The following is a 23,263-nucleotide window of genomic DNA, read 5'->3' as shown; positions in this document are numbered from 1 at the left end:
TCACATTACATGACAGGTCAGACGTTAGAAAACAACATTCTTTTTCTTACAATAACCTAGTTATTATGTGAATTAAAAGGGCAGGAAAAACTACGGCAGACACAAGACAGAACAGGCATAACATTTTTATTATTTTATCAGTTGAACTGATAAAAAATTTTGATTTCGTTCACGATAATACCGGTATAGTTGTAAACTCGACCTGATTTTTGCCATATTGCGATATTGTTAGCAAACATGCGTCACTCGCTCTCAAGCATGTAACAGTGAAATAATGGCAACCAGTGCAGAGAGTAGTCCCGGAGTTAGCACTGAGGATGAAATAGTCCCTAATAGGGGAGCTACATCCCTAGTGTGCAAGTTTTTTGGATACAGAAGGTCAGACTCCAAACAAACATGTAATTTGCAAAACGTGCAAAAATACAATGTGGCAACATCACATTTACTTCAGCACCTAAAGCAAAGCAAAGTGTGGGTCACTGTGTGAGTCCGAGAATGATGTGAGAACAAGCACTGTGTCTGTGAACGAACAGAATTCACAGGTTACTACACAGGTTACCACACAGGTTACCACACAGGTTACCTTCTGAGAATGTTTAAAACCCAAAAGCGCTAAGCGGAACGCTTTCCTTCACATATGAGCATGGAAACTAAATCACTGAGTCAAGAAGCCAGAAACGACTCTCTTCAGATGAATGATTCATTGTAATCGAATCAGAAAACTGTGCTCTTATCTGTGGTAAAGATTCATTCGTGTTACTGACTCTGTGGGCAAACAACTCCGATTCAAGAGATTCAGATGTATGAATCAATCAGAGCTTCCGAATTTAGACTTTGGGTGGAATTTCAAGCTCTCTCTTCATTGGTTGTTGTATAATTGACCGACACACTTTCATTATGCAATGACAGGAAATCATGATCACATATTAAACGTTTTGGGGATTTTTTGATGCTCATTTATTCGCTGAGCAGCCTGTTAATGTAAGTGCTCTGGTTATAGGAGATTCTCAGCTCCGACACGTGCGTATTGCGACCCCCATAGAGACACCAGCAACCATAGTCACCTGTATTCCGGGGGCCAGGGCGCCCGACATCAGAGCAAACCTGAAAGTGCTGGCTAATGCTAATCGTAGATTTTCGAAGATTGTTATCCACGTCGGCACTAATGATGTTCGTTTACGGCAGTCTGAGGTTACTAAGAGTAATGTTAAAGAGGTGTGTGAGTTAGCTAGGTCAATGTCTGAGGCAGTAGTGTGCTCTGGCCCCTTACCGATTCGACCCAGTGGCGAAACCTACAGCAGGTTGTTGTCGCTGAACCGCTGGATGTCTAAATGGTGCTCAGAAAACTGCATCGATTTTGTAGATAACTGGTCCACCTTTGAGGGAAGGCCTGGTCTTTTGAAGCGGGATGGTGTCCACCCCACGTGGGAGGGTGCTGCTCGCATTTCTTGCAGCATAGGTGACAGGCTTTACCACCGCGTTAGTGTAGCGGCAGATAGTGTTAAATGACTATCCAGAGCCAAGACCAGGCAGCAGACTAACAGGCCTAACCGACTGTCTGCGAGTCGCCATCGGACGTCACCCGGAATCCTTAGGTCACAAACCATTGAGACTGTGTCTGTTTACCGTGGCAGGTGTAAGCCAAAACAAATTAAAAAAGTATGTCATAATAACTTAATTAAAATTAATCTAAATGAGCATCATGAAAACCCTAGTAAAGTTAAACTAAAGTTAGGACTTCTAAACATCAGGTCACTTGCATGCAAAACAGTAATTGTAAATGAAATAATTACAGATAATTGTCTTAGTGCCCTGTGTTTAACCGAGACCTGGGCTAGACCTGATGAGTATCTAGGTTTAAATGAAGCATCTCCTCCGGGTTACAGTTATGAACATAAGCCACGTCTTAGCGGTCGTGGTGGAGGAATAGCCGCAATTTATGATAAAGACATAGGTCTTACTGTAAAATCAACTCCCATAACAAACTCGTTTGAAGTTCTTATCTCTGACATAACCAATAAATGTTCATCTGATAAAAATAGTATGTTTAAACTGGTTACTGTTTATCGACCCCCTGGTCCTTACTCAGAATTTCTTAACGAATTTGCCGATTTTCTTTCTAAATTAGTCTTATCAACTAAGAAAGCTGTAATTGTTGGTGACTTTAATATTCATTATGAGGATAAGTGTAATCCACTCAAAATTGCGTTTGATTCTATTTTAGAATCCTTAGGCATCACCCAAAATGTAACAGGACCCACTCACCGCTGTAAACATACCTTAGATTTAATACTTACTTATGGTATAAACATAGACAACCTGGAAATTATACCACAGAATGACTTAATCTCTGATCACTCCCTACTAATTTATGAAGTGTCCCTGTCCAATAATATACAGCAACCACATCGTTTTAAATGTAAGCGCACTATTACATCTGCAACTGCAGCAGCGTTCATAAACTGCCTACCAGAATTACCAAATATATCAGCATCAGAACCTAAAGAACTAGATCAGGCAACTCAAAACCTAGAGACCGTACTGCGCACAACCTTAGATAACGTAGCCCCACTCAAAACTAAACTGATTAGGGAGAAAAAACTTGCTCCATGGTACAATGACCACACATGCGCACTTAAACAAGCAGCACGGAAATTAGAACGTAAGTGGCGTCACACTACACTGGAGGTGTATAAGATTGCTTGGAAAGATGCTCTAACTGAGTATAAACATGCACTTATAAAAGCTAAATCTGTATATTATTCATCCCTAATAGAGAAAAATAAAAACAATCCTAGATTCCTTTTTGAGACAGTGTCCAAATTAACTAAAAACGTCAATGAAACTGAATCTAATATACCGCCTGACTGTACCAGTGATGATTTTTTAAAATTCTTTAATGACAAGATAGAAAAAATACGACTTCAGAGTCAGAGTGTGTCACTTGCCAATGTTAAGTATGGACTCACTCCGAGCAGCATTGGTGATAATAGTAACGAGTTAATCCAACTAAATTCCTTTAATCCAATCTCCCAAAATGAACTAACTGTGTTGATTAAATCATCTAAGTCATCATCGTGTATACTCGATCCTGTTCCAACTCGTTTACTTAAAGATTTACTCCCAGCTATTGTAGAGCCCCTGCTTACATTAATCAATGCATCACTTAGCCTTGGGTATGTACCTAAATTGTTTAAAAGTGCTGTTATTAAACCCCTGATTAAAAAACCTAATCTTGATCCACATGTTTTATCTAATTATAGGCCAATTTCAAACCTTCCTTTTGTCTCAAAGATATTAGAAAAAGTCGTTTCCAAACAGTTATGTTCTTATTTGAATGAAAATTGTATTCATGAAAAATTTCAATCAGGATTTAGACCCAACCATAGTACCGAAACCGCATTAATTAGAGTAGTTAACGAGTTGTTAATGTCTTCTGATAATGGATGTGTCTCTTTTCTTGTTCTATTAGATCTTAGCGCAGCGTTTGATACGGTCGATCATAACATTTTACTGGAGAGGCTAGAAAATACAGTAGGTGTTAAAGGACTCGCACTCTCTTGGTTTCAATCATATTTGACTGACCGCTCTCAATTCGTTTATGTAAATAATAAATGCTCAGAAACTACAAAAGTAAAGTGTGGTGTTCCACAGGGGTCGGTACTTGGACCGCTATTATTTACACTCTATATGCTTCCACTAGGTGAAATTATTCATAAACATGGCATAAACTTTCACTGCTATGCAGATGACACACAGCTGTATATATCAGCCAAACCAAATGATACTGACACAATCAGTAAGATAGAAGATTGTGTAAACGACATAAAAAACTGGATGTCGTGTAATTTTCTTTTACTTAATTCAGATAAAACAGAGGTTTTACTTGTTGGCTCTCAAGCTGCAAGAGACAAGTTGTCTAACCTGGTGCTAAACTTAAACACGTTCTCTGTTACTCCCAGCCCAGATGTAAAAAACTTAGGTGTCACACTAGATTCAGATCTTTCCTTTGATACACACATTAATAATATTACTAGAGTTGCTTTCTATCATTTGCGTAATATCTCTAAAATAAGAAATATACTATCTGTTAATGACGCCGAAAAACTGATCCATGCGTTTATAACTTCTCGGTTAGATTATTGTAATGCTCTTCTAACTGGATGCTCTGGTAGATCCTTAAACAAACTCCAGTTAGTTCAAAATGCAGCAGCTCGAGTGCTAACTAGAACTAAAAAATTTGATCATATCAGTCCTGTTCTATCATCTCTACACTGGCTGCCAGTTAAATTTCGCATTGATTACAAAATACTTTTACTAACCTATAAAGCGCTACATGGTCTGGCTCCACAGTATCTGAGTGAGCTTATTAATTACTACAACCCAGCACGTCCACTTCGTTCACAAGATGCAGGGTTACTTATAGTTCCTAAAATTAAAAAGACCACAGCTGGTGGAAGAGCATTTTCTTACAAAGCTCCACAACTCTGGAATAATCTTCCTGCCTCTGTTCGGTATTCGGACACAGTCTCAATGTTTAAGTCTAAACTGAAAACATATTTATTTTCTCAGGCTTTTGATTAGTATAGACAAAGGCGCAGAGCTTGGGGGTTCTTGGTCATAGAAACTTGTGGTGATCAGGGATGTTGGGTCGCTGTCGTTCTGCCTCTCCTGTCCGATCACTCCGGTTTGGGTAGGAGAGGTGGGCGCTGATGTCCTGTGAAAGCCTTCATGACCTTGTTACCTGCTCGCTCTCCCTTTTAGTTATGCTGTAATAATTAGGGCTGCCGGAGTCTAAAACTCTCTGTAAAACTGTTTGTCAACTAGCATTGTACATTATTAACTACATTCTCTGTTGTTTTACCCCGAGGGCATTCTGATGGAAACCTGTTTACCCGCCGAGGTTAAGGATTAAAGTCGAGACTGCCGGGACAACGATGCTGCTCCTGTCAGATGTGACGGGTCTGGAGTAATTGCAACGACAAGAAATCACTACAGACTTTATTGAAGACTAGAGCGGATAACAACTCTATTATTATTTAATTGTTTATTTATCTATTTATTACCACTGTATGACTTTTAGATCATTCAATTCTGTGTTTGTATGATTTGTGTAAATCGTGTATTTATTTAAAGTATCCTCCAGACCACCCAAGAAGGATGGGCCCTGCTGAGTCTGGTTCCTCTCAAGGTTTCTTCCTGTAATTTTCAGGGAGTTTTTCCTTGCCACAGTCGCCCTCGGCTTGCTCAACAGGGGTTTTTGTATCTGTTGGTCCTGGATTTTGTAAAGTTGCTTTGAGACAATGTATATTGTAAAAAGCGCTATATAAATAAAGTTGACTTGACTTGACTTGACTTGAAGTAAAATGGAGCAGAAATCTAATTGTGAGATTCTGCTGGTTTGTTTAATATAAATGTTGTCAATATTAATACAAATACAGCCTGTAATAATACAAAATGTAAACACTAATTAGTCAGAATTGATCAGAACTACAATGTTTTGTGTTTTTAAGAGAACATAAACAATATAAGGTAAAATACGGGCGGTGGCCTGCCATTGTACTTTAAGTTTACATTATATACGCATTATATCACCACTTCTCAAAAGCATATGGAGATTTTTAGCCATATCGCCCGGCCCTACTGGAAGTGATGCTTAATTTAATGTACATTTAATAACATTTGTACCTTAAATTTCCTGAGTGTCTGCAAAACAAAGGTGTTCTTATATATCGCTTGTTCTTATATATTGTCATCGCAAGAATATCCCAAAATATCGTGATATTTTTTAAAGGTCATATCGCCCACCCCTAGTGTTGTGTGCATACTGCACACTTCTGTACTGAAAGCGCCGCGTACTTCTTTTCCAACCGAGCGCTGCGTACTTCCTCCAATCTAGTACAGACTCTGTTAGTATGCAATTCTGGATGCAGCTAATGTTTCTCTCCAGTGTGAATGCCCTGGTGTACTTTAAGAGCACTCTTTGTATTAAAGCTCTTTCCACATTGTAAGCACTGATACAGTTTCTCTCCAGTGTGAATATGCTGGTGTATTTTGAGCTCACTCTGTCTAGTAAAACTCTTTTCACATTGAGAGCACTGATACGGTTTCTCTCCGGTGTGAATGCACTGGTGGATTTTGAGACTAGACTGTGTATAAAAACTCTTTCCACACTGTAGGCACTGATACGGTTTCCATCCAGTGTGAATGCGCTGGTGTATTTTAACCTCACACTTTGTATTAAAACTCTTTCCACACTGAACACTGATATGGTTTCTCTCCAGTCTGAATGCGCTGGTGTATTTTAACCTCACTCTTTGTATTAAAACTCTTTCCACACTGTGAGCACTGATACGGTTTCTCTCCAGTGTGAATGCGCTGGTGTGTTTTGAGAGCACTCTGTTGATTAAAACTCTTCCCACAATGTGAACACTGATACGGTTTCTCTCCAGTGTGAATGCGCTGGTGAATTTTAAGATGACTCTGTTGATTAAAACTCTTCCCACACTGTAAGCACTGAAATGGTTTCTCTCCAGTGTGAATGCGCTGGTGGATTTTGAGATGACTCTGTTGATTAAAACTCTTCCCACACTGAGAGCACTGATACGGGTTCTCTCCACTGTGAATGCGCTGGTGGATTTTAACCTCACTCTTTGTATTAAAACTCTTTTCACACTGTGAGCACTGATACGGTTTCTCTCCAGTGTGAATGCGCTGGTGGGTTATGAGATCACTCTTTGTATTGAAACTCTTTCCACACTGTGAGCACTGAAACGGTTTCTCTCCAGTGTGAATGTGCTGGTGTCTTTTGAGAGCACTATGTTGATTAAAACTTTTTCCACACTGTGAGCACTGATATGGTTTTTCTCCAGTGTGAATGTGCTGGTGTTTTTTCAGATCACTCTTTGTATTAAAACTCTTTCCACACTGTGAGCACTGATATGGTTTTTCTCCACTGTGAATGCGCTGGTGTATTTTGAGCTCACTCTTTGTATTAAAACTCTTTCCACACTGTGAGCACTGATATGGTTTCTCTCCAGTGTGAATGCGCTGGTGTATTTTGAGCTTACTCTGTTGATTAAAACTCTTCTCACACTGTGAGCACTGATATGGTTTCACTCCAGTGTGAATGCGCTGGTGTATTTTGAGACGACACTGGAACCTGAAGCTCTTCCCACACTGTGAGCACTGATACGGTTTCTCTCCAGTGTGAATGCGCTGGTGTATTTTGAGATGACACTGGAACCTGAAGCTCTTCCCACACTGTGAGCAGACGTTTCCTTCTTCCTGTGTGGGACTGAGAGAGGTGTTAATGCTGACAGTACCAGAGGACGTTTGCTGATTACTGGAGCTTCTGGTGGGCGTCAGATCCTCATGTTCAGTCTTAATCTTCACCAGAGTCTCATATTTATCATGGTTGCAGCTCTTGATGTGATCGTGGAGCAGATTTTGGGTTGTAGAGGAACGTGGACACGAGGAGAAGCAGAAATCCTTGTTCAGTTCTGAAGCAGAAAATAATCAAATACATTTATAACATTATAAATAATCAAATACATTTATAACATTATAAATAATCAAATACATTTATAACATTATAAATAATCAAATACATTTATAACATTATAAATAATCAAATACATTTATAACATAAATAATTACATACATTTATAACATTAAAAATAATCAAAAACATTTATAACATTATAAATAATCAAATACATTTATAACATTATAAATAATCAAATACATTTATAACATTATAAATAATCAAATACATTTATAACATTATAAATAATCAAATACATTTATAACATTATAAATAATCAAATACATTTATAACATTATAAATAATCAAATACATTTATAACATTATAAATAATCAAATACATTTACAACATTATAAATAATCAAATACATTTATAACATTAAAAATAATCAAAAACATTTATAACATTATAAATAATCAAATACATTTATAACATTATAAATAATCAAATACATTTATAACATTATAAATAATCAAATACATTTATAACATTATAAATAATCAAATACATTTATAACATTATAAATAATCAAATACATTTATAACATTATAAATAATCAAATACATTTATAACATTATAAATAATCAAATACATCTATAACATTATAAATAATCAAATACATCTATAACATTATAAATAATCAAATACATCTATAACATTATAAATAATCAGATACATTTATAACATTATAAATAATCAGATACATTCATAACATTATAAATAATCAAATACATTTATAACATTATAAATAATCAAATACATTTATAACATTATAAATAATAATATACATTTATAACATTATAAATAATAATATACATTTATAACATTATAAATAATATAATACATTTATAACATTATAAATAATCAAATACATTTATAACATTATAAATAATCAAATACATTTATAACATTATAAATAATAAAGATTGTTAGTAAATGTTAAACTGAGATCTGATGATAAAGTCCTGTACCATGATGCATCATGAATGATTAATTTCTTTACGTTGTCCACTATGGGAGGCACTCTAGAACTCTCTGCTCGACTCTTTGCTGGATCTCTTCTCTCTGTGAATTTCTCCATACACAATACTTTAATTTTTCTGCTTGAATTCTATGTGTAATCGATCCCTTCTGTTATGTTTGTTTTGTCATTGTACATCGATCTTGAGTTTCTGAAAGGCGCTATTTAAGTTAAACTTATTACTATTATTATTATAGTAGTTTGTGTGGTTCTTAACACCAGATCAGCTGCTGTCTCTATTATCCTGGCTGAACAGATTCTCACAAGTTGGGCTCGACGGTTTTCTTTATTTGTGTAAATAGAGATTAGAGTCGTTTGCGTGACTGTGAGGGTTTAGTGGTGCTGTTAGTGTTAGTATTAGTGATAGATGCAAATAAATTCAATAATAAATGTTATTTTTACTTACTGAGTTCATCTTTATCTTCAGGTTCTTCCTTCTTCACAGGCTTCATCTGGAAACCTCCACACTGTTGGTCCTCTGGGGTGAGGTGTTCCTCAGAGGTGACGTGTTCCACAGGGATTAAAGATCCTTCACCTGAAATTCATCAATATGTGAAGAAGAAACTCAACAACTGGAGGAAACTGAAGGTTGTGGGTTTAGTTACCACAAATAAATACTACTTAGATTTAATCCAGACTGGAGTGTATCAGCACTTCTCCACAGGACAGTACGGTACAGTACAGGTTCTAATCCCACTATCCACATTTTCTTATTATTTCTACTATACTAACCAAACTGTACTGTACTAACATGGCAAATTGCTTCACATTTACTTACAGAAGTAACTTCCATCTTCTTCCTCCTCCTTTTTTATTAGTTTCTCTTGGAATCCTTCATTTTGTAGATCTATGGGGGTGACGTGTCCCTCTTCTGCTGACTGCATTATTAAAAGATCTGACAGGCAGACAGACAGATAGACAAATGTACTTTATTCCCTATTAAAGAGAAATCCAGGAATACTCTTTCAGACTGTTTTAACTGTTTATTTTTAATGCTGTGAGGCTGTAAACAGAGTGAAAATGTTGAAACTATTGTGGGACTGAGCAGCATCAGACAGAAAAGACTTCTAATAGAACTTTTTGGGTTGGTTTCACAGACAGAGATTAAGCCTAGTCCTAGACTACACAGCATTTTGAATGGAGATTCTCTATTTAAAGCAACATGTAGTCCTGGACTATAAGCCTTAATCCCTGTCTGGGAAACAACCCTTTGAGTTTGGTGGAAGTGGTTTTGTGGCCCAAAGTGAAATGATTAAGTCTGATGTTCTTTACATCTAGTTTCTCATCCACTCCCAATAACAGTGCTGTACTAATACTTTTAACTTTTACTATAAACCTGTAAAACAACCTGTAAACAAAGCTACAAGAACTCGCTGTTTGTATAAAACATTAACAACTGTAAACAAAGCTGAAAATGTGACGCGTTTATATCAAAATGTTAGATTTAATAATGAATAAACTCTGAATCCGTTACAATCCACTGATTCATCGGTTCAATGAATCGGTTCATCAGTACTGAATCATGTGTGATGCTAACAGTTAGCGGAGCAGCTAATAGTTTGTGTGTTTAAATAAAACTGGAGTTAAAGCTCCTCAAATCCTCACAGTGATGTTTTATTATGAACTCTAGTTTTATTATTAATTAGAATGTGGTTATAATTAAATATAAGGGTTATAATTAAATACATATTTTACTTACAGATGAGGCTCTACAGTACAAACACAGCAGCTTCTTGTTCTTCTTATGATGTTTAATGGCGGTTGGCAGAACAACTTAAGACGCACCAGCGCCACCAACTGGACTGGAGTTGAACAGCAGCTTAGCAGTAAAACATCTCCATTAGCCCTGTATCTCTCAGCTACAGTGTTGGGGGGAACGCGGTACAGTCACGTGATTACTTTTTATCTGTAACGAAGTAATGTAACGCGTTACAGTTAAATATTTGTAATGACATTACAGTTACAGTGATGAGGGATCAGTCGTTCCCGAACGAACCGATTCTATTGAACGACTCTTTTGAAATGAACTAAAGGAACCGAGTCGCTCCTCTAGTATAAGGATAAATAATTAATGAATAAACTCGGTTAATGATGTTAAATCTGATTGGTTCATGGCATTTGTGTTTTAAAGCAGAAACAAACACAGGCACATCTCTGCACAAGAGAGGATTTTTCTGAAACTAAATAAATAAAGTAAATAAATGGAATTTGTTTGTAGATGTGATTCCAGTATACAGTATTTGTTTGAGTTTTAGAATGTAACGTGAAAGTAAAGTAATGAGGAAAGAGATTATATTTTCCAGGATGTAATGAGTAAAGTAATCCCATTACAATTTTAGTTAAGTAATAAGTAATGAGTAATGGATTACTTTTTTGAGTAACTACCCCAACACCGCTTAGGTAGCTTTAGAGAGGATTACAGTCAGTCCTAGACGTTCTTCCAAGCAGTTTCTCTAATGTCATGTTTTGTTTTCCAACTCACACATTCACACCAGTAGAAGCTTAAAAATAACACTACAAGACCCACTTTACCATCAGTGAACATCCAGAGAATGGACATTGAGAGAGTGGACTCTTATAAGTACCTGGGTGTTCATCTAAATAACAAACTGGACTGGTCAGTTAACACTACCGCACTTTATAAAAAAGGTCAGAGCAGACTGTACCTACTCAGGTGACTGAGTTCATTTGGAGTGCGGGGGGAACTCCTGAGGACTTTCTTTGACACAGTGGTGGCATCAGCCATCTTTTATGGAGTGGTATGCTGGGGCAGCGGACAGGAAGAGACTAGACAAACTCATTAAGAGGGCCGGCTCTGTCCTGGGGAGCCCCTTAGATCCAGTGCAGGTGGTGGGAGACAGGAGGATGCTAGCCAAGCTCCAACGACTCCCACCCCATGCATGAGACTCTGGCAGCACTGGGCAACTCCTTCTGTGACCGGCTGCTTCACCCCAAATGTGGGAAGGAGCGGTACCACAGGTCCTTCCTTCCAGCTGCTGTTAGACTGTATAACCAGCACTGCTCCAAGCAGATCACACACACACACTTTAAATTATTCATAACAATGTTTGACTTTTTTCCCCATGTGAAATTATTACAATGTGCAATATTTCTCCCAGGTGCAATTATTTGTCATTATTGTAAATATTTTTCAGAGTTTTTTTCCTGACTTATTATTATTATTATTATTATTATTATTATACATTATTCCTCTTATTGTCTATCTTTTTATACTGAGTGCTGTACTATCCCTTTGCTGCTGCAACGATGGGAATTTCCCCACTGTGGGACTAATAAAGGATTATCTCATCTTATCTTATCTTATCTTTATAGACGGTGCTGTTTATGCTTTTAAACTTTAAAACATGAAGAGTTTTTTTATTACAACAAACACAACATCAATTAATAATGATAAAAATAAAATAATAATAATAAAGTCACAAATCTGTACCCAAGTAACAAGCTGTAATTTATTTCTAGCACCACTAGATGGCGAGGATGACTGTACAACATTTTGAACTTCACTTTAAAGGTCAGTTGAATGTGTTTTACTGTAGTAAGAATGAAAGTATGAGCTGATCTTTGTCTCATTGTGTAGCTTTGATGAAGAAAAAGCCGCTGGGTCAGTGTGTAACAGGAGGTTTGGAGTGAAGGTTGGTGTGTGTGGATAAAAGCTTCCAGCACCTGGTATTCCCAGGCTGTCTCCCATCCAAGTACTAACCAGGCCCGACCTTGCTTAGCTTCCGAGATCAGGTGTTCTCAGGGTGTTTGTAGCCATAAGTGAGCAAAGCTGTGTTCAAGCTGCTTCTTATAGACGTCCGTCGTTCAGCCTTTCACTCCACTGTGTGTCGTCTTTTACTTTCTCTGTTCTACACGCAGCTTTTCAAATAAACGATTCTGAAACAGTGACAAAACACACAGAGAACCACACACACCGCTCAGCTGCTGCTGCTGATCCTCTTTCACCTGCATTTAGTACAAAAACACCACAATCATCTGGATTCAACCTTTTCTTCATTAGGATTTATATTTACATTTACATTTACATTTTCAGCATTTAGCAGACGCTCTTATCCAGAGCGACTTACAGAAGTGCTTCCACAGTGAACATTTCATTCCTTAAGTTTAGATAGACAACAGTCGAAGAACACAACTCTGCTAAAACCTGTTAGAACCAAAGTGTCTTTTCTTTTTTTTTTTTTTTAAATGGAAAAGATTGGAATAAAGTGTTAGTAAATAAGTACAAATCAGCCTAAGTGTTTAGTAAAAAGGTGTGTTTTTAATCGTTTTTTAAAGACAGCAAGAGACTCAGCTGTTCGGACAGACAGAGGAAGTTCGTTCCACAATTTGGGCGCTAGAACAGAGAACAGCCTTGATGCTTGTCTTCCTTTAGTCCTGGATGGAGGCTCAAGTCGAGCTAGACTAGAGGCTCGGAGGTTGCGTGGTACAGAGCGGGGTTTGATTAGACCCCGAAGGTAGCTTGGGGCTGGTCCACTTTTGGCTTTGTAGGCGAGCGTCAGTGTTTTAAACTGAATGCGTGCAGCTACAGGAAGCCAGTGAAGAGAACGCAGCAGTGGGGTGATGTGGCAGTGTTTAGGTTGGTTAAAGACCAGACGGGCAGCTGCATTTTGAATGAGCTGTAAGGGTTTAATAGTGGCCATGGGAGCTCCTGCCAGGAGGGAGTTGCAGTAGTCCAACCGAGAGATTACAAGTGATTGCACCAGAATCTGGGTAGCTTCTCTGGAGAGAAATGGCCGAATCTTCCTGATGTTGTACAGGAGGAACCGGCACAATCTCGTCATGTTGGCTATATAAGGAGAACTGGGTTTTATGCACTAGAAGATGGTGGGATAATTAAACGTAAATATGAGTATTTCTTTTAACAAAGGAGTTTAGCTACCACTAATTTGGTCTATAGATAAACATAAAGAACAAAGACTCATGATGATAGAACAATGCAACACTGTTCAGTCCACAGCCCTCTATTCACACCTTCTCATGTACATTCTGGTTGAGGACGGTTCATTATTTGCTAAGTGGAAATCATCTAAACACTAGAATTTTGGAGTGTAGACCTAGAAGTGTTAAAGTAAGAGGCTGTTCATTTATAAAAACTTAGCGTTCATAATATGAAGAATTTATGCAAACACCATAAAGACCAGGGTAAAATTCTTCCACTTGAAAGTAAAAGTTGTTCTGTGTTTATTAAAGTAGATTAAACTTGAATAAAGAACAAAAACAGATTCAGATCTGAGGTTGGTACATGACACCACATTACATTTGATGATTAATTATCATATTCATACCATCATGTACATTTGATAATTGAAGTAGAACAGTTCTAGTGTATATTAGTAAAAAATGAAACACGACTTCAGTCACAAAAACGTAACTTCTGTGTGACCGTACTGGTGTCTATTAAAAATGCAGCTTCCAGTAAAACTTCATCCGCACTATAAGCAGCAATATGGGTCATCCCTTTTATGTGAATGCGCTGGTGTAGTGTACTTAAAGGATATTCCTTTCACTAAAGTTCTTTTCAGACAGTGAATGGTGATACAACCTCTCTCCTGTGTGAACGCGCTGGTGTAATAATAATATGTGCAATAAAATACTTCCCACACTCTTAACAGTGATGTACTGTAGTTTTTCTATGTGAATACGCTGATGCCGTTTGAGATTATTTTCATGAGCAAAAATCTTTCCACACACTGAGCAGTAATACGGTTTCTCTCCTGTGTGAATATACGCTGGTGTTTTTGAAGGGTACTATGTTCAGCAAAACACTTTCCACACTCTAAGCAGTGATACGGCTTCTCTCCTGTATGAATGTGGTGGTGTTGTTTGAGATGACTCTGCATAGTAAAATTCTTTCCACACTCTGAACACTGATATGGTTTCTGTCCTGTGCGAATACGCTGGTGATGTTGGAAAACATAATATGCAGTGAAATACTTCCCACACTCTTAACAGTGATGTAGTTTTTCTATGTGAATACGCTGATGCCGTTTGAGATTATTTTCATGAGCAAAAATCTTTCCACACTCTGAGCAGTAATACGGTTTCTCTCCTGTGTGAATACGCTGGTGTACTTTAAGAGCACTACTCTGAGTAAAACTCTTTTCACACTCTAAGCAGTGATACGGTTTCTCTCCTGTGTGAATACGCTGGTGTTGTTGGAGTTTACTTCGTTGAGGAAAACTCTTTCCACACTCTGAGCAGTGATACGGCTTTTCTCCTGTGTGAACACGCTGGTGTTTTTGAAGGTTACTATGTTCAGCAAAACTCTTTCCACACTCTGAGCAGTGATACGGCTTCTCTCCTGTGTGAACACGCTGGTGTTGTTTGAGATGACTCTGCTTAATAAAACTCTTCCCACACTCTGAGCAGTGATAAGGCTTCTCTCCTGTATGAATGCGCTGGTGTTGTTGGAGATTACTCTGCGTAGTAAAACTCTTCCCACACTCTGAGCAGTGATGAAAGTTCTTCATGTTTATGCTTTGATAAGACTGTAGAAACTGTTTCCTTGGAAAGCAACAGAAACAAAGTAAGAAGTTGATTAATTAGAATTACTTTTACTACATTAATACCACAATAATATTAAACTTTTCTCCTAGTAATAAAAACATGAAATTCACTTCACGTCTAAGTGAGAATCTGAATTCAAAGAACATCAGGATCAAATACTTATAAATACTGCAGATATTAATAATTAAATAACTATAAATAACTTGATATAAATAAAGATATAAAAGATCTGACTTTCTCAACATCAGTCCTGCACCAAGCAAATCTAATCCAGTTCATGACAGGACTAATAATTAGCTCACAAGTGTAAATATTTGGTGTGCTGGGAGTAAAAAAGGCTTCATAAAACACCACAATTATGAGCATAAAGCTAATTTAAACCGTCTGACTATATTAACCTAATAATATTAAATAACATAATAAAATAAAAAGAACAACAAATGCAACATAAATGTAAAAGAAACAAACAAGAAAAACATTTTACCTTCCTGTTAGAATCCTGGCAGAAACTTTAACAAAGCTGGTGTCTCCAGCAGGTCGTTTCTAATGAAGAACGTGCAGAAGATCCTTCTTACCAAGTGACTCAGCTACAAGTCTAGAGTTTAGTCCTTAAATAGAGCTGAGGACAAAGACGCAAGACGAGTTCAAAACTCTGCATTGGTCAATCATCAGCCAACTATTCACACCTTCTTGTGTGAAGTACTAGCTCATTATCTATGAAACATGTGCAAATGAACTAGATGGAGCCACAAAGCATGATGGGTGAAGTCAAACTACACCTATTTATCTGAGCAGAGAAGTTATTTACATTTAATCCTAAACACAAACAAGAAATTGAAAGGCTATTTTGTAAAGTGAAATGACATGAACTTAGATAAAGCTTTTATGATAAGAATCTGTCATGTAAAATGCTGTATGTATATTTGTGTGAATTAGTTTCTACTGTATATGAGGAACAATAAGAAAACTATAAGAGGAAACACCCACCTATAGATTTCAGTAAAACACATTCAACTGACTTTTAAAGTGAAGTTCAAAATGTTGTACAGACATCGTCGCCATCTAGTGGTGCTAGAAATAAATTACAACTTGTTGCTTGGGTACAGATTTGTGACTTTATTAATATTATTTTATTTTTATAATTATTAATTGTTGCCGTTGTGTTTGTTGTAATAAAAAAAAAATCCTCATATTTTAAAGTGTAAAAGCATAAACAGCACCGACTATACAGATGAATCCTCTTGTGCTTATAGACTAGTTGGTTTGTAGTGTTATTTTTAAGCTTCTACTGGTGTGAATGTGTGAGTTGGAAAACAAAACATGACATTAGAGAAACTGCTTGGAAGAACGTCTAGGACTGACTGTAGTCCTCTCTAAAGCTACCTGAGCAGTGTTGGGGTAGTTACTCAAAAAAGTAATCCATTACTCATTACTTATTACTTAACTAAAATTGTAATGGGATTACTTTACTCATTACTTCCTGGAAAATGTAATCTCATTCCTCATTACTTTACTTTCACGTTACATTCTAAACCCAAACAAATACTGTATACTGGAATCACATCTACAAACAAATTCCATTTATTTACTTTATTTATTTAGTTTAAAAAAAATCCTCTCTTGTGCAGAGATGTGCCTGTGTTTGTTTCTGCTTTAAAACATACACGCCATGAACCAATCAGATTTAACATCATTAAACAAGTTTATTCCTTAATTATTTGTCCTTATACTAGAGGAGCGAGTCGGTTCCTTAAGTTCAATAGAATCGGTTCGTTCGGAACGACTCATCCCTCATCACTGTAACTGTAATGTCATTACAAATATGTAACTGTAACGCGTTACATTACTTCGTTACAGATAAAAAGTAATCACGTGACTGTACCGCGTTCCCCCCAACACTGTAGCTGAGAGATACAGGGCTAATGGAGATGTTTTACTGCTAAGCTGCTGTTCAACTCCAGTCCAGTTGGTGGCGCTGGTGCGTCTTAAGTTGTTCTGCCAACCGCCATTAAACATCATAAGAAGAACAAGAAGCTGCTGTGTTTGTACTTTAGAGCCTCATCTGTAAGTAAAATATGTATTTAATTATAACCCTTATATTTAATTATAACCACATTCTAATTAATAATAAAACTAGAGTTCATAATAAAACATCACTGTGAGGATTTGAGGAGCTTTAACTCCAGTTTTATTTAAACACACAAACTATTAGCTGCTCCGCTAACTGTTAGCATCACACATGATTCAGTACTGATGAACCGATTCATTGAACTGATGAATCAGTGGATTGTAACGGATTCAGAGTTGATTCATTATTAAATCTAACATTTTGATATAAACGCGTCACATTTTCAGCTTTGTTTACAGTTTTTAATGTTTTATACAAACAGCGAGTTCTTGTAGCTTTGTTTACAGGTTGTTTTACAGGTTTATAGTAAAAGTTAAAAGTTTTAGTACAGCACTGTTATTGGGAGTGGATGAGAAACTAGATGTAAAGAACATCAGACTTAATCATTTCACTTTGGGCCACAAAACCACTTCCACCAAACTCAAAGGGTTGTTTCCCAGACAGGGATTAAGGCTTATAGTCCAGGACTACATGTTGCTTTAAATAGAGAATCTCCATTCAAAATGCTGTGTAGTCTAGGACTAGGCTTAATCCCTTTCTGTGAAACCAACCCAAAAAGTTCTATTAGAAGTCTTTTCTGTCTGATGCTGCTCAGTCCCACAATAGTTTCAACATTTTCACTCTGTTTACAGCCTCACAGCATTAAAAATAAACAAGTTAAAACAGTCTGAAAGAGTATTCCTGGATTTCTCTTTAATAGGGAATAAAGTACATTTGTCTATCTGTCTGTCTGCCTGTCAGATCTTTTAATAATGCAGTCAGCAGAAGAGGGACACGTCACCCCCATAGATCTACAAAATGAAGGATTCCAAGAGAAACTAATAAAAAAGGAGGAGGAAGAAGATGGAAGTTACTTCTGTAAGTAAATGTGGAGCAATTTGCCATGTTAGTACAGTACAGTTTGGTTAGTATAGTAGAAATAATAAGAAAATGTGGATAGTGGGATTAGAACCTGTACTGTACCGTACTGTCCTGTGGAGAAGTGCTGATACACTCCAGTCTGGATTAAATCTAAGTAGTATTTATTTGTGGTAACTAAACCCACAACCTTCAGTTTCCTCCAGTTGTTGAGTTTCTTCTTCACATATTGATGAATTTCAGGTGAAGGATCTTTAATCCCTGTGGAACACGTCACCTCTGAGGAACACCTCACCCCAGAGGACCAACAGTGTGGAGGTTTCCAGATGAAGCCTGTGAAGAAGGAAGAACCTGAAGATAAAGATGAACTCAGTAAGTAAAAATAACATCTATTATTGAATTTATTTGCATCTATCACTAATACTAACACTAACAGCACCACTAAACCCTCACAGTCACGCAAACGACTCTAATCTCTATTTACACAAATAAAGAAAACCGTCGAGCCCAACTTGTGAGAATCTGTTCAGCCAGGATAATAGAGACAGCAGCTGATCTGGTGTTAAGAACCACACAAACTACTATAATAATAATAGTAATAAGTTTAACTTATATAGCGCCTTTCAGCAAACTCAAGATCGATGTACAATGACAAAACAAACATAACAGAAGGGATCGATTACACATAGAATTCAAGCAGAAAAATTAAAGTATTGTGTATAGAGAAATTCACAGAGAGAAGAGATCCAGCAAAGAGTCGAGCAGAGAGTTCTAGAGTGCCTCCCATAGTGGACAACGTAAAGAAATTAATCATTCATGATGCATCATGGTACAGGACTTCATCATCAGATCTCAGTTTAACATTTACTAACAATGTTTATTATTTATAATGTTATAAATGTATTTGATTATTTATAATGTTATAAATGTATTTGATTATTTATAATGTTATAAATGTATTATATTATTTATAATGTTATAAATGTATTATATTATTTATAATGTTATAAATGTATATTATTATTTATAATGTTATAAATGTATATTATTATTTATAATGTTATAAATGTATTTGATTATTTATAATGTTATAAATGTATTTGATTATTTATAATGTTATAAATGTATCTGATTATTTATAATGTTATAAATGTATCTGATTATTTATAATGTTATAGATGTATTTGATAATTTATAATGTTATAGATGTATTTGATAATTTATAATGTTATAGATGTATTTTATTATTTATAACGTTATAAATGTATTTTATTATTTATAATGTTTTAGATGTATTTGATTATTTATAATGTTATAGATGTATTTGATTATTTATAATGTTATAGATGTATTTGATTATTTATAATGCTTTAGATGTATTTGATTATTTATAATGTTATAGATGTATTTGATTATTTATAATGTTATAGATGTATTTCATTATTTATAATGTTATAGATGTATTTGATTATTTATAATGTTATAAATGTATTTGATTATTTATAATGTTATAAATGTATTTGATTATTTATAATGTTATAAATGTATTTGATTATTTATAATGTTATAAATGTATTTGATTATTTATAATGTTATAAATGTATATGATTATTTATAATGTTATAAATGTATTTAATATTTATAATGTTATAAATGTATATGATTATTTATAATGTTATAAATGTATATGATAATTTATAATGTTATAAATGTATTTGATTATTTATAATATTATAAATGTATTTGATTATTTATAATGTTATCAATGTATTTAATTATTTTTAATGTTATAAAAGTATTTAATTATTTATAATGTTATAAATGTATATTATTTTTTATAATGTTATAAATGTATTTGATTATTTATAATGTTATAAATGTATATTATTATTTATAATGTTATAAATGTATTTGATTATTTATGTTATAAATGTATTTAATTATTTATAATGTTATAAATGTATATGATTATTTATAATGTTATAAATGTATTTGATTATTTATAATGTTATAAATGTATATTATTATTTATAATGTTATAAATGTATTTGATTATTTATGTTATAAATGTATTTAATTATTTATAATGTTATAAATGTTTATGATTATTTATAATGATATAAATGTATTTGATTATTTATAATGATATACATGTATTTGATTATTTATAATGTTATAAATGTATTTGATTATTTATAATGTTATAAATGTATTTAATTATTTATAATGTTATAAATGTATTTAATTATTTATAATGTTATAAATGTATATTATTATTTATAATGTTATAAATGTATTTGATTATTTATAATGTTATAAATGTATTTGATTATTTATAATGTTATAAATGTATTTGATTATTTTCTGCTTCAGAACTGAACAAGGATTTCTGCTGCTCCTCGTGTCCACGTTCCTCTACAACCCAAAATCAGCTCCACAATCACATCAAGAGCTGCAACCATGATAAATATGAGACTCTGGTGAAGATTAAGACTGAACATGAGGATCTGACGCCAACCAGAAGCTCCAGTAATCAGCAAACGTCCTCTGGTACTGTCAGCATTAACACCTCTCTCAGTCCCACACAGGAAGAAGGAAACGTCTGCTCACAGTGTGGGAAGAGCTTCAAGTTCCAGTGTGATCTCAAAATACACCAGCGCATTCACACAGGAGAGAAACCATATAAGTGCTCAGAATGTGGAAAAAGTTTTATTCAACAGATTAATCTCAAAAGACACCAGCGCATTCACACTGGAGAGAAACCATATCAGTGTTCACACTGTGGAAAAAGTTTTATTCAACAGATTAATCTCAAAATACACCAGCGCATTCACACTGGAGAGAAACCGTATCAGTGCTCACAGTGTGGAAAGAGTTTTAATAGACAGAGTGATCTCAAAACACACCAGCGCATTCACACTGGAGATAAACCGTATCAGTGCTCACAGTGTGGGAAGAGTTTTAATCAACAGAGTTCTCTCAAAAGACACCAGCGCATTCACACTGGAGAGAAACCGTTTCAGTGCTCACAGTGTGGGAAGAGTTTTAATGCAAAGAGTGAGCTTAAAATACACTTGCGCATTCATAGTGGAGAGAAACCATATCAGTGCTCACAGTGTGGGAAGAGTTTTAATACACAGAGTAATCTCAAAATACACCAGCGCATTCACATTGGAGAGAAACCGTATCAGTGCTCACAATGTGGAAAAAGTTTTATTCAACAGAGTCATCTAAAAAAACACCAGCACATTCACACTGGAGAGAAACTGTATCAGTGCTCACAGTGTGGAAAGAGTTTTAATGGACAGAGTGATCTCAAAACACACCAGCGCATTCACACTGGAGATAAACCGTATCAGTGCTCACAGTGTGGGAAGAGTTTTAATCAACAGAGTTCTCTCAAAAGACACCAGCGCATTCACACTGGAGAGAAACCGTTTCAGTGCTCACAGTGTGGGAAGAGTTTTAATGCAAAGAGTGAGCTTAAAATACACTTGCGCATTCATAGTGGAGAGAAACCATATCAGTGCTCACAGTGTGGGAAGAGTTTTAATACACAGAGTAATCTCAAAAAACACCAGCGCATTCACACTGGAGAGAAACCATATCAGTGCTCTCAATGTGGAAAGAGTTTTAATCAACAGAGTGCTTTCAGAAGACACCAGCACATTCACACTGGAGAGAAACCGTGTGGAATCTAATACTAACAGAGTCTGTACTAGATTGAAGGAAGTACGCAGCGCTTTCAGTACAGAAGTAACAACACCCCTACGTACTACGTCCGCCATCTTACCAACGTCAAGTGATGACGTGATGACGTATTATCGCCATGGTTACAGACCACCATAGTTACAGACAAGCCCCACTTGCCAAATTTTTGGATATTTATCATCTTTTTGCGCTAATCATAACGTTATTTAGGGTTGTACACAATAATAACATTTTTATTTTGTTTATCTTACACCTCTGTAAACAGAGGATTCCTCCTTCTCCCCAATTTCTTGTTTTGTCTTCCGCTTCGCAGCTACAGTTGCATTATGGGATACATTATGGGTTGCATACTCAAACATGGCTGCCCAAGAAGTAGGTCATCCGGGTACTTCTCGCGTACCTTTTTATGTATACTGTGTATTCGGACATACTAACCGCTCTCGCGTACTGCTCGCGCGTACTATTGAGTATTTATTTATTTTATTTTTATTTAACCAGGAAATTAATCTCACTGAGATTTACAATCTCATTTGCAGGAGAGTCCTGGCCAAGATAAGCAGCAACATAGTACATAGTTACACTTACACAAACAACATACGACAAACATGAATACATAATATAGACAATACAATGCTCATTTAAAACAATTACAAACCGTTTTACCTATGTCCATATTCAACAACATGTTTTTAAAATAACTTAAATTCACCAAATCCTGCAATTTTAAAACATTCTGCAGTGTATTCCAGTCTGATGGTGCAGCATGATTAAAAGCCTGTTTCCCTAATTTCGTACGTGCCAAGGGGACCTTAAGAAGATACAAGGTGCAAGAGCGCAGACAATAATTTCCAGGTTCTTTACGATTTATAAAATTGCATGAATATGAAGGTAATAAACCTAAAATAGACTTATAAATTAAAATGTACCAATGAGTTAATCTTCGTGTGGTTAATGAGGACAGAGCTGCTTTTTCATAAAGAACACAATGATGCGTAGAAAACGAACACTTTGTAATGAATCGCAGTGCACTATGATAAACAGTGTCAAGTGAACGTAGATAAGATATGGGTGCATACATATAAATAACATCTCCATAATCAATTTCTGGTAAAAAAGTGGCACAGACAAGCTTTTTCTTTGCTTGAAAGGATAAACATGATTTATTTCTAAAATAAAAGCCTAATTTAACCTTTAATTTCTTTGTGAGCTGAGTAATATGAGCCTTAAAAGTCAAAGAACTGTCTAACACTAAACCCAAATATTTATATGTGGATACAGTTTCAACCACACTCCCCGACAAGGTGTTTATTGATGGAAGATTTAGTGGCATCTTATTTGACTTTGTAAACACCATTACTTTTGTTTTATCAGCATTTAAGACCAATTTCAAATTAAAAAGTCTCTGTTGTATAATTTCAAAATTTTCCTGCAGAATACTTACAGCCTGATTTTGAGTTTTAGCTGAACAAT

The 23,263-nt window shown here is 35.5% G+C and overlaps 2 protein-coding genes across 2 annotated transcripts; one reads left to right on the top strand and one right to left on the bottom strand.

Annotated features, from left to right (window-relative positions):
• Window positions 1-6,175: 6,175 nt before the first annotated feature.
• Window positions 6,176-7,209, bottom strand: LOC134326738 (zinc finger protein 300-like; the record flags this gene model as incomplete). Its single annotated transcript, XM_063008911.1, has 1 exon — window positions 6,176-7,209. A coding segment is annotated over one exon (969 nt), but the record flags the coding sequence as incomplete, so codon positions are not given.
• A 4,857-nt stretch (window positions 7,210-12,066) lies between these two features.
• LOC134326143 (zinc finger protein 271-like) lies at window positions 12,067-21,783 on the top strand. The gene is made up of 2 exons (XM_063008347.1): window positions 12,067-12,072; window positions 20,695-21,783. Exons 1-2 carry the CDS (start codon window positions 12,067-12,069, stop codon window positions 21,781-21,783), a joined length of 1,095 nt encoding a protein of 364 aa, XP_062864417.1.
• Window positions 21,784-23,263: the final 1,480 nt, after the last annotated feature.

Source organism: Trichomycterus rosablanca, chromosome 14 (assembly GCF_030014385.1).
Source record: "Trichomycterus rosablanca isolate fTriRos1 chromosome 14, fTriRos1.hap1, whole genome shotgun sequence".
Classification (NCBI taxonomy): domain Eukaryota; kingdom Metazoa; phylum Chordata; class Actinopteri; order Siluriformes; family Trichomycteridae; genus Trichomycterus; species Trichomycterus rosablanca.
The sequence above is the reverse complement of the archived record's forward strand: the minus strand, read 5'-3'. Positions and strand labels throughout refer to the sequence as shown.